This window comes from Peromyscus maniculatus, chromosome 8 (genome assembly GCF_049852395.1).
Source record: "Peromyscus maniculatus bairdii isolate BWxNUB_F1_BW_parent chromosome 8, HU_Pman_BW_mat_3.1, whole genome shotgun sequence".
NCBI lineage: Eukaryota > Metazoa > Chordata > Mammalia > Rodentia > Cricetidae > Peromyscus > Peromyscus maniculatus.
In genome coordinates this window covers 69,302,081-69,316,704 of record NC_134859.1, presented here as the reverse complement: position 1 = coordinate 69,316,704, position 14,624 = coordinate 69,302,081, and the positions used below count along the sequence as shown (strand labels likewise).

Here is a 14,624-nt window from a genome sequence, read left to right as displayed (position 1 = left end):
CGGCAGCCGGGGAAGGACTCTGTGCCCTCCCCACGCCACTCCAAAGCTGTGACCTCATTGGGGCAGTTCTCTGTCAGCTCCAAGTCCCACAGCATGTCTGGGTCAAGTGCTCCCAGCTACTCGAGGCTCCTACTGCTCCATACTGCTCCCCCACAAAGGAGGGGGGCCATGGCTGTCCTGGCCACGCCCACCTGACTGGCCACACCACAGCTATGTGCTCCCCTGCTTGCTGCTGCCTGTGCTCCTGGTCAGCGAGCAAGAAAGCAATGGAAGAGTATCTTAGTCTACCCCAGTTCAACCAAAAGGACCCCCTCTGTCCCTTCTCCTGGTGATCCAGCCCCAAAGGCTGTCCACAGGGTCACAAATGACACACAAGTGCAGGCATAAAGCATGCATACTGTGGCCACACTTCTCACACATTCACACATTCATATAGGACATTCCTACAGAAAGGCAAACAAATTTCCCAAGGAAACAATGTTAGTTGACCACAAATAGATGAAGGGGTCTCCACCCCCAATACAGATCTGAGGCCCCCTGTTCTCAACCAAACAGTGTGTGTGTGTGTGGGGGGGGGGGTTATTCTTATTCTCTATGTTTGCCATTCCCACCTATCACTCTCCTACCTAACTATTGGCCATTCAGCTTTTTATTAGATCAATCAGGTGTATTAGGCAGGCAAAGAGAAACAGCAACACATCTTTATAATTAAACATATACAGAATAAACAAATATAAAACAGCTTTACTCAGTTAAAGTAATATTCCACATCATAAACACATATAACACATCTCTGCCTAGTTAAACTAATATTCCACAACAAAATGTGCATGCAGAGTAGCACCCTTGAGTTTTAATAATCCCAGGGGCATTTTCCTTTTGCACTTTGGTGTGAGATGTGACTTCTGTCCCCTTTCCTTGTGGAGAGTGAACCAGGGGTGCTGGCTTAGGTCAGGGCCTAAGGAGGGGCTAGACAGGAAGTCCTGGGAAGGAATGAGGACCTGAGACTGTGCATAGAAGAGGGAGGGGCCGCAGCTTCTAACTGGGCAGAAAGGAAACCGCTCCCTTCTGGGCAGCACCTCCTTGTATAAGGACTCACACATTCAGGTACATCCTCCTGTTTTCATCTGTATTGGATTCCTAGAGTCAAATTGGTTTCTGTAAGATTTTTCTTCAGGATTCTATTTTTCCCTTCTGTAACTTAATTAGATTTTGCTTATCTTCTCAGGATTCCCACCTTCCATTCTAATAGATCTTTATATGCCTGAACTACATCTATGTGTGGAATTGAGGGAATTTATGAGAGAACCTATGTGCATAATAAAAATCAGTAGTTGTCACCAGAAGTGGAGGCACATGTCCTTATGTCCAACAGTTGGAATGCACAGGCAGGTGGATGTCTGTGAGTTCCAGGCCAGTCTGCTCAACATAGTGGGTTCCAGGCCACACAAAGCTACATAGCAAGACCCTGTCTCAAAAAGCATAAAGAAAAGTAATAAAAGTAAAGTATAAATAAATAATCTGTAGATGTGATTAGTATTCTCAAGCCTCAGTCAGAATGATGTCTGACCCTCGTGTATGTTACCCTAACCATTCAGAAGTCATTGTTCACCTCAGCTGTCCTGATATTACTAAGAACTGGTACATTAATATGAATATGAAATTAAGTAGCAGTTCACAGGAACTGGGGATGGTGAAGATGTTTAGAGCACTTGTTGCTCTTGCACAGGACCTAGGTTTAGTTCTCAGCATGGAGGCTCAGCAACATCCTAACTACAGTTCCAGGGGATCCCTCCTCAGAACTTTGTGGGCACCAGACCGATGTGTGGTACATTTACGTACATGAGGCAAAACACTCATTTACAAAGCTGCAATTTTTCAGGGTTTTTACAAAAGCTGGTAATCATTATTTTCCAAACTAATTGTAAATGATATGGGATGGCAATATCAAATAAGATACTGAAATTTCTACTTCAATTTCTGCCAGATGGCAGATCATGATGAACTCTGCCATGGTGGAACTAAAGCTCATCATGTCAGTGAAATGGTCATTCCTTTAGTTGTAATTTAATGTGTGTGCTGCACAGCAGTTTTATGAAGAACAGTTGACATGTCAGGGCAGAGCTTTGTCAGTGAGATGTGGCCCAGCGCTTCCCACTCATTTCGTGACTCTGTTGTAAACTGACACCAACATCAACAATGATGTTCTGAAGAACATCATTGATTCAGAACCTTAGCTCAAATGTTAGCAGATTGAATTCTGACCATAAATGACAACAGAGAGATGGGTGTGTCCATAATCATGGGTGTTTGGGTGGCTGAGGTGGGAAGAAAGCTGGAGGCCAGAACTCAGTTAGCCCTGGAAAGAGAGAGAAAAGAAAAACAAAAGCACTTTATCTCTTCCATAAAAAGAAAGAAAGAAATGAACAAAAACAAAACAACAACAACAACAGGCCCCTCACACACAACCATAACTCAAAGAGGTTAAATATTCCTCCAGGAAACGACACATTCAGTGCTGAAGGAACTCTCATCCTTGCAACGTTCCTGCTCTGGAAGAGGCTGTACAACCTGAAGTTCACTCTCTTGGGCACGAGGGACTGCAAGAAGCTCACATTCCAGGACAAGGGAGTGTGAGCCAGGTTGGTACCAGCATCCTGCAGACCTATTTTCTTTCTCTTCTGTACCTACCCCAACAGCAGGTTCTGTCTGCCCCAACAGCAGGTTCTGTCTGCCCCAACAGCAGGTTCTGTCTGCCCCAACAGCAGGTCCTATTTAATGCTCTGGGATGAATCAGAGTTAATGGTTCAACCCACCCTCTCAGGTAAACCTGGATAGTTTCTGGCCCTCCTAGTATCTTTGGCTCCTTGGCATCTCCACAGCCTCTTCTCCCAAAGTATAGGCTGCTGAGGAACTAGATGCTGCAGGAGTCTGGTGAGAGTAAATGCTTTTGTCTGTTTGGAGGTTTTGGAGAGGTTAGGAATGCTGACTTATGCTTGGTCAATAACAAAGTTCCTCAAGCCTGGGATTAGCCCTTAGGGCCACAAAGATGAAGTTTGATCTTGGTAGCTCTGTGAACTGTCAAATTATGATCGGTCTAAGTCTGGCTGGTGAGGCAGGGGAAAAGGGGTTTGTGTAGATCTCCAGAGCCCTTTGAGTATCTCACACCTTCTTAGAGACCTGACTCTAAAACCTGAAACTGACGAATGATCTCTACACAGAGAAGAATGAAATTTGATCTCATACTGAAGATACAACCCAACTAAAAATGGACTAGAGGCAAATTTCAGATCCCACAGTTGGAGTGCTGAAAGAGCAGAAGCCCCAGAAGCCCTGATCACTCTTGTCACAATGACTGGTTCATTTATTCTTTTTATTTTTATTTTATTAATATGGATGTTTTCCATATATATATATATATGAACACCATGTGTGTTCCTGGTGCCTACAAAGATAAAGAGGGTGACAGATTCCCTGGAACTGGAGTTACAGAAGGCTGTAGGTTATCATGTGGGTCCTGGGAACTGAACCTGGGTCCTCTGGAGAGGAGCCAGTGCTCTTCACTGCTGAGTTATCCCTTCAGTGTCATGACTTGATTTTGAAAGTCTAATTTTAGTTTATGTTTATGTATGTGTGTCTTTGTGTGTGTATGTGCACATGTGCACTTTGTTGGAGGTACCTGTACATGCTAGAAAAGGGTGTCCTAGCCCCTGAGTCTGCAGTCTGGATGGTTGTGAACACTATGACATACATTCTGGGAATGGAATTTGAGCCTTCTGCAAGAGCAACGGTGCTCATAACCACGGAGTCTCTCCCCAGCTCCTGCAATGACTGCTATCAAAAAGATAAAAGATCAATGTTGTCCAGGATGTGGAGTAAAGGGTTCCCAGTACAGCATGGGAGAAAGTGTGAATTAAAGTGGATATACTGGAAAACATGGTGCCATCTCAAGAAGTGAGAAACACTACTAGACATGGAAAAGGAAAGTGAAATCTTTATGCCAGAGAGACAGATGCATGTTACTGGTTGCTGCTGCATTTTTGAAAAAGTCAAAATATGAAATCAACCTAAGATACACAGAGGGATGAGAGATACAGAAGATGGACTACACACACACACAGTAAACTGATATGCTGTCTTAAAAGGAAGGAAACATAGTCATCTGTGAACATGTGGAAGAACCTGAATGACAGTATGTCATGTGAAATAAGCCAGACACAGAAAGCCAGTCCTGTGTGAATTCACCTACATGAGGAATAAAAAAAAACCCTGTTATGATGTAGAAGTTAGGGTAGCAGTGAGCAGGGAGTGAGTGGGCTTGCTGGGAGCTGTTACTGAAAGACTATAACATGTTGGCCAGGTAAGGGGAGCATTGCAGAACAGGGTGCCTACAGCAAACAGCACTATGTGCTACTTTGAAAGCTACCAAAATGAGACTTCCTGTTTGTGGTGCTCAAGGTAGAAGCTAGGGAGGAGGACTCGCTGGGCAAGTGCTCTGCTTTTGAACTCTGTCTCAAGTCCTCTGATCATTTTTTATTTGGAGAACGAGTTTTGCTTAGGTACTCAGGCTGGCCTTGAACTTACTCTATTCCAAGCTGGCTATGAACTTGTGAACTTTCTGCCTCTGCCTCCTGGGTACTGGGATTACAGGATGCACAACCAGACCTAGCTCTAGAAGTGGGTGTTTAGTGTTCTTCACACAATATTGACAACTTTATTATTTTTGTATGAAGTAATCCACATGTCAATTAACTTGATTTAGCCATCTAATGATATGTACATGTTTCATAGTGTGTGTTCTGTACTCTGAAACCACAGCATTTATATTAGTTAAAATTGAAAGAAAGAAGGAAGGAAACAAGGGAAGGAATGCAGGCAGGCAAGGGCTGGAGAGATAACGCAGCAATTCTGAACACTGGCTGCTCTTCTAGAGGAGCTGGGGTCCATTGCCAGCACCCACAGGGCAGCTCACAGCCATCTATCCCTGTAGTTCAGATATTCTGATGTCATCTTCTGGCCTCCACAGGCAAGCATGTGGTTCACAGACATACACACAATTTAAAAAATCCATATAAAAAATTAAAAACACCACCACACACACAGTACCCTACATATGTCCAAAGAGCTAAAAATCAACAGTGCAAAAAGTATCCTGAGCGTCCACATTAAGGTGACCAGGACAGCACAAGAGACTCACACAAATTCAGTCCCCTAGAGAAAAATGAGTTCAATGGAGGTGAGTTATCCCACAACAGTGGGCAGGCATGGAAAGTTGCATTTACTTGATATTGGCCAAGTCACTGAAAGGCCCCATCTTATTATCCTCCCACATCTCTACAACTCCTCTCCTGTAGGCTGTCTCTCCTGTCATTTTGTGTGTGAGAGTGCCCCCTAGTGTCCAAACAGCAAAGTTAGCTGCAGTTCAAAACACTTCAGACAGAAAGTTAGACTCAGAAAATGAATTTGTTGGTGGTGGTGATGTTTTCCACTCACACTATTAATCGGTATTAATTTTACCGAATAAGGGTTTTTACTATGATATTACCACCCACGAGATGTCCTTGACCATGGGAACCTCTCTGTACTCTCTCTTCTCCCCGTCGCACTCCTGCTCCTCTTCCCACACAGTCTCCCTTGTACTTCAGTACCTTTTAGAGTCTGTGTTCTGCTTCTGAGAGTAAACACACAATGTTTGTCTTTCTGTATCACTCCACTTATTATAATGCTCAGTTCCTCCCATTTTCCTGCAATGATGCATTTCATTCATCCTTATGGATGACTAAACCCTCAGTGTAGACTGAGGATGTAGTAATTTGGATTGTTTACATGTGTGTAACAATGTATTCTGATTGCATATACCTCCCCTCCCTTTGTCCATTCCTTGCTCTTTCCTGCCTTATCTTCTCTCTCTCTCATTAAATAATTAATTGCGACCCACTGGGTCTAGTGCATGCTGCCTGTTGGAGAATGGATGGCCTTGTTGACTTGATCTTGTGCATGTACCGACACCACAGAGAGGTCATGACTGGGTGGCCTTGTCAGGTCCAAACCACAGCATTTCCTGGCCCTCCTCCCCTTCCTCCCACTTTTACAACATTTTCAAGAATTTATTTATTTTGGTTTCATGTGTACGTGTGTTTTGCCGAGGTGTGTGCTTGGTGCCCACGGAGGTCAGGACAGGATTCTAATCCCTGGACCTGGAGTTGCAGAGGGTAGTGAGCTGCAGGTCAGTACAGTGAAGCAAACCGAGTCCTCCAGAAGAACAGCAAATTCTCTTAGACACAACCTATCTCTCCAGCCTCCAGCTCTCAGCTCTGACATTCCTCACGTACTGGTTCCCAGATCTTGAGAGGCCGGGCCAGATTTATATTCCGTTTAAGGAAGAGCTCTCAGTAGTCAAATATTCCCGACACTTGGAGCAGTGATGGGTCTCTGTACTAACCACTGCCCACTGCAGAGAGAAGCTCTTTAGGACAAGGTTGGGTGTAGCAGTAATCCGAGTATATAACCATCACGGGAAAGTTGTGTTTAAAATAATTCTTATCTTTATTTATTTGTTTGTATGTATTGGTGCTTTGCCTGTATGCCTGTCTTTGCACCACATGTCTGAGCCACCATGTGGATGCTGGGTATTGCACATGGGTCCTCTGGAAGAGCGCCAGTGCTCTTAACTGCACAGGCATCTCTCCAGCCCTGTTGGGTTCTGCTGACATCAGCACTCACTGTCCTAGTGTGGAAGGATAGCTGCTTTTCCTGGAGTCTGTCATGTTGAACAGGGAAAGGGAAGCTCTACTGCAAGATGAAGTTACCCGGAATGTGAGGACTAGTCTACGGATAGACGGAAATCAGGAAGGTAACTTTGGAAAATAAATAAATAAATTAAGTATCCTATAAAGAAATGAAACAGGATTATTAAGGCTACACTACTAGAATTTTAAAAAATATTTGGAAATGTCTGATACCAGGCTGAGTAGACAGAAGAACAAACCTGTAAATTGAAGTAAAGACCAATGAAACCACTAAACCAGGGAGCATGCAAAGGGACTGAAGAAAACACACCGAGCCCAACATTGTGTGGATCACCATCACCCAAACTAGCATGGTAACTGTTTCTGTCCCCAAACCCTGAAGTCAGAGAAGAGCGGAGAAATTATTTGAAGAAATAGTGGCTGGAAACACTGCAGTGTGGTGAAAGACGTGAATAGACAAATATTCACAGAGCCTTCTGGTCAACTCAAGTGTCCAAGGAACATTCTCCAGAGTAGACTGCATGCTAAGCCAGGATGTTTGAAAGACTCATATATGGGAATTAATTGCTGTGTCAGAGTGGGAAGAAACTAGGAAGCAGCCCAGAAGGAAAGTCAGGAGCACAGAGGGTCCTGGGATGGAAACAGAGCAACTCCTGAACAATGGCACAAACAAGACTTCACACGATTAGAAAATAATGTCCCAAGAAAATGAGAAGAGAAAATCAAGACACCAGAACATAAAAGTCACACCAGGAGGGAGATTTAGAGTGGGGGACACCTACATTACAGGAGAAAGGGGCTGTGTTGTGCCTCCTGGAGAATGCATCCCAACCACTGTAGGGAATGGCTATCATGGGATATGCTCACACTCAGTGAGTCAAGCCAATCCCAGAAAGACAAATCTCAGACATTTCCTCTCAGTCGTGGTTCCAAAAGTGTATAGATTATATATCCATAAAACCACATGTGTGTATAAGATGAACTTGGAGGTGAAATTGTATAAGGGGACACAGTAGACAGCTGAGATGGGGACATCAAAGAAAGGTCAGTCAGGAGAACATACTCAGTGGAGTATTCTCTTATGTTAAATGTCCTTGTGTAAGTGCCGGAGAGTTGGCTCAGTGCCTACAAGCACTTGTTTCTCTTGCAGAGGACTTGGATCTGATTCCCAGCACTCATAGAGGGTTCACAACCATTAATAAGTCCAGTCTCAGGGATCCCACACCCTTCTCCAACTTCTATGAGCACCAGGCACACCGATGGTGCATATGCATCCATGCAGGCAAGACACTCATACACACAATGTAATTAAATAAGTAAGATGACAGACCTTTAAAGTTCCATTAATAAACAGGGCTGTGGGTGAAGAATAGGCACAATGAAGTTTCCTTCTCTCTCTCTGTCTGTCCCTTTCTTTCTTTTATTTGTTTGTTTTTTCATGATAGGGTATCTCTGTGTAACATCCCTGGATGTCCTGGAACTCACTTTGTAGACCAGGCTGGTTTCAAACTCACAGTGATCCACATGCCTATGCCTTCCAAATTCTGAGATTAAAGCCATGCAGCACCATTCCCAGCATAATGAAGTTTCTTAATTGCAGATAATTAGGAAAAAATTATATGAAGTCATCATAACAAAATTCACAAGTTCACAAGTTATTGTATTCTGTTCAAAATGGGCCCAAAAATAACTAACAAAACATCACATATGACCTTTACACTTTCATGCAGAGAAGCTCAGATGGTTGTGCTGTGTGTCTTGTAAAGCAGAGCTGGTTCTCACTGGTTAGGTCCTACTGTAATGGCTCTGTCTGTTTTACAGGAAAGAAGATCATCTGGGACACGGAGTGATTGGAAAATGAGCATCAGCGTAGATCAAGAAATGGACTATGCAGAAGTGGTTCTATCTGTAGGAGAAATCACACTTGGAGAGAAGAATAGGAAGTTAATGAAAGATGCTCAACCAAGAAGAAGAGAAGCCCAAAATATGTCACAGGCTGTGTGTACTCTGCTGAATTCTGGAGGGGGCGTAGTCAAGGCTCACCTTAAGAATTCCAATTACAGCTTGACCAGAGATGGAATAGGGCTGGATTTGGAAAATTCTTTTGGTAATATTCTTGCATTTCCGCATAAATACCTGCACTACATGCAGAAGAAAGACGACTTTTTAATTTTTGTGAAACCATGGAACGGGGACATCTTTGGTCATTGTGTCCTCACCTTGAAAACTAATTTTTATGTGAGAAGCTTTTCATTCTCAGTTGAACTGAAAATGCCTGATACAGTGCAGTTCCTCAAAATCATAAAGAATCCTGAACTGAAATCATGTTTAAGACAAAGTTTGCCTGGGAAATTGGACTCTGATGAAATTCTTGCCACATTTTTTAACAAGGAAGAGTTGACTTACAAGGAGACATTCTGTTTCACTAAATCCAAACTTGCTGAAGTTAAAATGTCCCCTAAAGATCAGATTATAGAGATTCTTCCTAAAACTGTGTCTGCATTTGCAAACACTGACGGGGGATATTTGTACATTGGCTTAGATGGGGAAAACCAGCAAATCATTGGTTTTGAAGCAGAGAGCAGGGATCTTGATCATCTAAAGAGCCAAATAGAGAAGTGCATCCAACAGCTGCCTGTCACTCACTTCTGTGAGGAGCAGGAGAAGATAAAGTACACATGCAAATTCATCCCAGTCCACAGACCTGGAGCTGTGTGTTCCTATGTCTGTGCACTCAGAGTGGAGAGATTCTGCTGTGCTGTGTTCTCTGCAGAGCCCGATTCCTGGCACGTGGAAGACAGCTGTGTGAAGAGGTTTACCACAGAGGAATGGGTCAAGCTCCAGATGGACACCCCACCAGGTTGAGGAAGGGGGATTAACAATCATTTTACATTTGGCTCAGGGTGTTGGAATGCTTTCTGGGATTTGGGCAACATCAAAACTCCTCATGTCTCTACAGCTATTTTACTGATCTCTGCTAGATACAATCCAGAGTTCAAATCTTTCTGTTTTTTTCTTCTATCCACTTAGCAGATTCTCTATGGAAAGTATGTTAGCTGTTTCCATTGACACTATGAGCTATTTCCTTCTCAATGACCAAGTGTGATACAGCCTGCTTCTCCAGTGGCCAGCACTGAAGTAGAATGAGGAAGGGGCGAGGCCTCATAATTCCCTTCAAGGGTCTTCCCACCTCCCACAGGAGGCTAAGATGAGACCCTTGCCTAGTTGCAGGCCATGGGCAAAATGCAGCCCAACTTTTTGCAAGGAACAGTGGAAGTGGTCCCCAGTCCTAGCCTCACTGGCATGCCCATTTCCATCAGAGAGCTGATCAGCAGAACCTTTCATGGACACTGTCCTATCTGCATTCTGAACTTCTGCACATCCACCCAGAGTTGCCTATCCTCTTTCCAGACTATGTCTAGCTTGCTTGTCCAAATCTCTCCTACTGCAAAGGCTTCTGTAGCCCATCCCAGGTACCCACAGCACTGATCTCATTTCTCATGGTCAAATTTCTCTGTCAACATTCTTCCATACAGTGACAAATACATTAGAAAATGAAGCTAGGAAAACAGAACGTTCCTTTCTTGGGGCATTTTGATGGGCTAGCCCACCATGTATTGTCTCCATTGCTTTGGAGCCTGTGGTAACCTGTGTTCATTTCAGAAACTCCACCGTCTGATCTGCTCCTTTGTTCTTCTTTACCTCTCTATTCCCATTCCCCATTCTTCCTTAAAACCTCCTGCCTCCTCTCACATTTGTATACAAAATAGAACCCTAAATTTTTCTCAGAGAGAAAAATGCTGGCATTTTATCTCCTTTAGAATAGGAACACCTCAGTTGAAATGAGCATCAGAAACTTATACAGTCCAAAAATGTGATCTTCCTCATCTCTTTACAAACTCACTTTTTTAAAACCAACCTTCATTCCTTCTGGATTTAACTGCTTTTAAAAGCAACCAAATCTGCAGATATTTCTCAGGTGATGGACGCTTGCTTAGCATCCAAGAAGCCCTGGCTTTAATCGCCTCTCTTTTGTTAAATCATAAAACTGGGCATGGTGGTGCACTTGTGGCCCATGGTCCCCATAGTGGGTATGTGAAGAGCATGGTCTATGTGAAACCCTGTCTCAATTTTAAAAAGCACAAAGTTAAACAGACCTACTTAGTTATTAGCACATTCAATTACTATTAGTGCAGTATTTGCTGTTAGGTTTTCTGTAAGTGCCGTGTAGAGCAATTCAGTACCATCAAAGCTTAATTTGGAAATTGTATTGGACCTCAAAATCTAACCTGAATATCTAACCCCATTTTCTCTTAGGAAAACACAGTTCAACTGAGACTTTTATTACACATTGCACCAGTTCGTGAACAGTATGGCCTGGGCAAAATTTAAAGTTACTATTTCTCTTCTCAGGTTTTTCCAGGCGTAAAGATAAATGGACCCTTCAGTCAAGCATCCCACACCTCTGTCCCTGGAGCTGGTATGCTGATGACATTCCAGGGATTCAGCAAGAGAGTGATCACCTCCCAGGTAATTTCACTCTGGCTCCCTGTGTTGGTTGTTATGACTATGTTCAAGCCTCCTTGCTTGAACAGGGCTCAGTGTTTAAATCTGTCTCCGTGGTTCCTGCACTGGGATTGATGTTCGTTTTCAGGTCCCTAAATTAACTTTGTCTCAAACAGAAGCCAGTCCACACTATTATTCCAGCACACGCCTGTGAATAACAGCGAGATAGCACCAGTCTACATATAATATTCTGACACAGGAGGACAGAAAAAACGGAGTTTCTCTCCAATGCTCACCTTCCAAATAGAAGGTGACAGTGTCATTTCAAATTCCTGTACTGGATACAAGATTTTTTTTTTTTTTTTTTAAATGTGTAGTCCAGGCTGGCCTCGAACTCAAGATCCTCCTGCCTCTGCCTCCTTCAGCAAATCCTACCGGTGCGCGCCACCACAACCGGCTACAAGATTTTTAAGAACCATGGTTTTACACTCTGGCTGTAATTGTCAGTCTATGCTCACCAGGGAAGCCTGGCCTGCCTTGTGGTCTCCTCTGAGGCATCCTCTCCCCATACCTGGAGCTCCAGGAATGTGCTCTGCTCCCTCCTTTGATCTGTGGAGCCTTCCTTTTTCTCCATGCTTTCCCCAGTCTCATCACCTCTTTGGTGCTTCCTGATGTCTGACTTTTCCCATCTTCAGCATTAGGTCTCTCCCTTGCTCTCCTGACTCTTTTCATTCATGGACTTGCCCACAGCAAGCTTCTGATGCACCATGTTATGGAAAAGGCAGGGGTGTGTGTGTGTAGTTCCTTTCAAGGCAGAGCCTGAGTTTCTCAGTCTCCTGTGCACCTGCTGCCCTCCAGTTCTTGGATTATTGTTTGGTATCTGTGTGTTCACCTTCTGGGTTGTGAGGCAGTATGGGACTTACTAGCTGCTTGGTGATGGCTCACACAGTACATTTCTGGCATTTTCCTTTTTAATTTGTATATTTATTTATTTTTCTAGTGGTGTCTAGAAAAGTGACATGCTCTCCAGAAGCCCTCTTCATGGAATTCTTCTCAGAACATGAAAGATATGAGGAGTTACTTCATACAGAGGTGGGCTCACTTCGTCAAGGAACACTGGTCGTCTCTAAGAGCTGGGCTTTGGGTATTGACCTGCCAGAGAAGCAAGAAGTCATCTTGGATGTGCTTCATATTTCTCAGGACAGTCTCCTGACCCTGCACAGCTTTATCCGGGGAGATGAGGAGTTGGAAGGCGACAGCACTGTTCTGACAGATCTAGGTGCTAAGTTAAAGAACTATTGTAAACAAACTGCGAGAACTTTAAAGCAGATGCTGGTAAATCTTGGTGGTTACACCGGGAACATAGGTTTTGCGATAAAGATAACATACTTGGGTCATAGGGCAGTGTCTCTATATGATTCTAGTTCGATAATAAGTTACCCCAGAAACTATTATTTGACAACCAAGACAGCAAGGGACCTAGTGAAGGCTCTTGCTCAAGGCTTAGGGGCAGCGTACCAAGGTAAAACTGTACTGATCAGTTTACCACTGAAATTTTAAATACGTGAAATCAGATACTTTACTTTTCAAGGAATGTCCTAAATCATGTTTGAGACTGCTTGACATGAAAAATGGACTATGATACAATGATATTTCTCGTTACGTAGCGGATAATGTTCTATGATTCTATAAAAATGTGGAAAATGCTTCTTTGAAAAACTTCACAAGGTAGTGAGCAAATTCTAGGAAAGGGATTGGCCACTAAAGAAGGAAACAGTAAAACGCGCTTTAAAAATGTGTCCCTGTGGGCCATGCCTTTAATTCCAGCGCTTGGAGAAAAGCTGGTCATCTTAGTCTATATAGAGAATTCCAGGACAACCAGGGCTGTGAAAAGAGGCCATGCCTCAAAATAAATAAATAACTAAATAATGAAAGGACAAAATGAAAGGAAAAAAACATGTTCAATCTGCGTAGTCATCCTTCTTGCCAAGGAAATGCATGATGCCTTTAATCATGGAAGAACTCTTCCTAGAGATGTTAGTGAAGAAAATGATGAAGAAGGCAGTATAAGGCAACATTTTGTCACAGTGTTGCTGCTCAGCTGTGTGTGTTATTGCTGTTAAATCAGTGATTTTTATGTGCCAACCCCAGGAAGGACTTTCCACGTGTCCAGATCACAAAGGCAAGGCTCATATTATGCGCAAAATAAATGGAGACTGCTTACAGCAGCATATATTAAATACAGCAAGTTTCCAAAAAGGTCAAAGACACATAGAACAGGAATAAAAATTTTCATTCTGTCTTAAAGAAAAACGTTTCTGTTGATTAAAGACTTTAGAATGTCAACAGGTGTCAGGAATTAGACCATAAAAGTACTCTCTGTGGAGGTAAAGCATGTGCCCCAGTTTCTATTTGTAACATTGTTCCTTTTTGAAATCTTGCTCACATGGTTTTACGAGGTGGATATTGTTCTTTTATGGTTCAATGTGTATATGTTTTATATTCGAATTGTAGTATTTTTTGTGCTTTAGATTAATACCTGTAAAGGTTTTTACAGCATTGAGTTTATACTCATGTATTACGCAATAATTTGAAATGTTGATGTTTCCTTCATAAAGGAAGTGATGTTCTCCTTGTACATCTTCCTTTGTGAAGGATAAAGTTTCTCAACATTTGGATCCTAGAGGTGATTAGATATGTAGTGGTAACCTGTTGTAACTTTTGATGGTTCCCATCAAAAGACGGGACGGTTGACCATCGCGAGAATTCCTACATCACGGGCTTTGGGCTGGGGACTCATAGATGCCAGTCATCCTAAGCCATGTTTTCTGTTTCATCTGTTTCTTAATCAATACAATTTTTTTTTGTTCAAATCTACTTCATTTGTCATCTATTTTTTTCTTAGATCTTCATTTTTCTGACTACAATTCTGCTTACATCTTTCTTTCACGAAGCTTCATTGTTATACCTGGAAAGTTATACTTAAAAAAAGTTTGGGTGCCAACAAAATGTTCTTCCATTTTTTTATGTTTCTATACTAAGTGATCATTTCAAAACATCACCGATGTCTTTTAAATTATTTTTCCCCAGAATAATATGACCAGGCTTTAGATTTTAGTGGTTTTGATTATTTGGGATTATGGTTTTCCAAACTGTGGCTCAGAGCTTTGAAGACCAAGGAAGTAAGAGGACATGTTAGCATGGTGGCATGGGTTGGTCTTTTCCTCTCATTTTAATATAAAGAGTGAATAGGGCCAGCCAGATTGCTCAGTGGGTAAAGGAGCTTACGGCCAAGCCTGATGATTGAATTTGATTCCTGAGACTCACTTGGTATAAGGAGAACATTGACTCCTCCAACTTGTTCTCTGG

At 42.8% G+C, this 14,624-nt stretch overlaps 1 protein-coding gene across 1 annotated transcript; it reads left to right on the top strand.

Moving 5' to 3' along the window:
• Positions 1–8,341: 8,341 nt before the first annotated feature.
• On the top strand, positions 8,342–14,285 carry LOC102906588 (schlafen family member 2-like). Its single transcript, XM_076543029.1, has 3 exons — positions 8,342–9,609; positions 11,163–11,279; positions 12,256–14,285. The coding sequence occupies exons 1-3, from the start codon at positions 8,550–8,552 to the stop codon at positions 12,813–12,815; spliced, it is 1,737 nt and encodes a 578-aa protein (XP_076399144.1). The 5' UTR covers positions 8,342–8,549; the 3' UTR covers positions 12,816–14,285.
• Positions 14,286–14,624: the final 339 nt, after the last annotated feature.

Excerpts from the sequence above, each read along its gene's own strand:
- LOC102906588 (XM_076543029.1), top strand. The coding sequence starts at position 8,550 with ATGGCTCTGTCTGTTTTACAGGAAAGAAGATCATCTGGGACACGGAGT. Across the intron at positions 9,610-11,162 it reads CCAGATGGACACCCCACCAG|GTTTTTCCAGGCGTAAAGAT; the intron begins GTTGAGGAAGGG and ends TTCTCTTCTCAG. Across the intron at positions 11,280-12,255 it reads AGAGAGTGATCACCTCCCAG|TGGTGTCTAGAAAAGTGACA; the intron begins GTAATTTCACTC and ends TTATTTTTCTAG.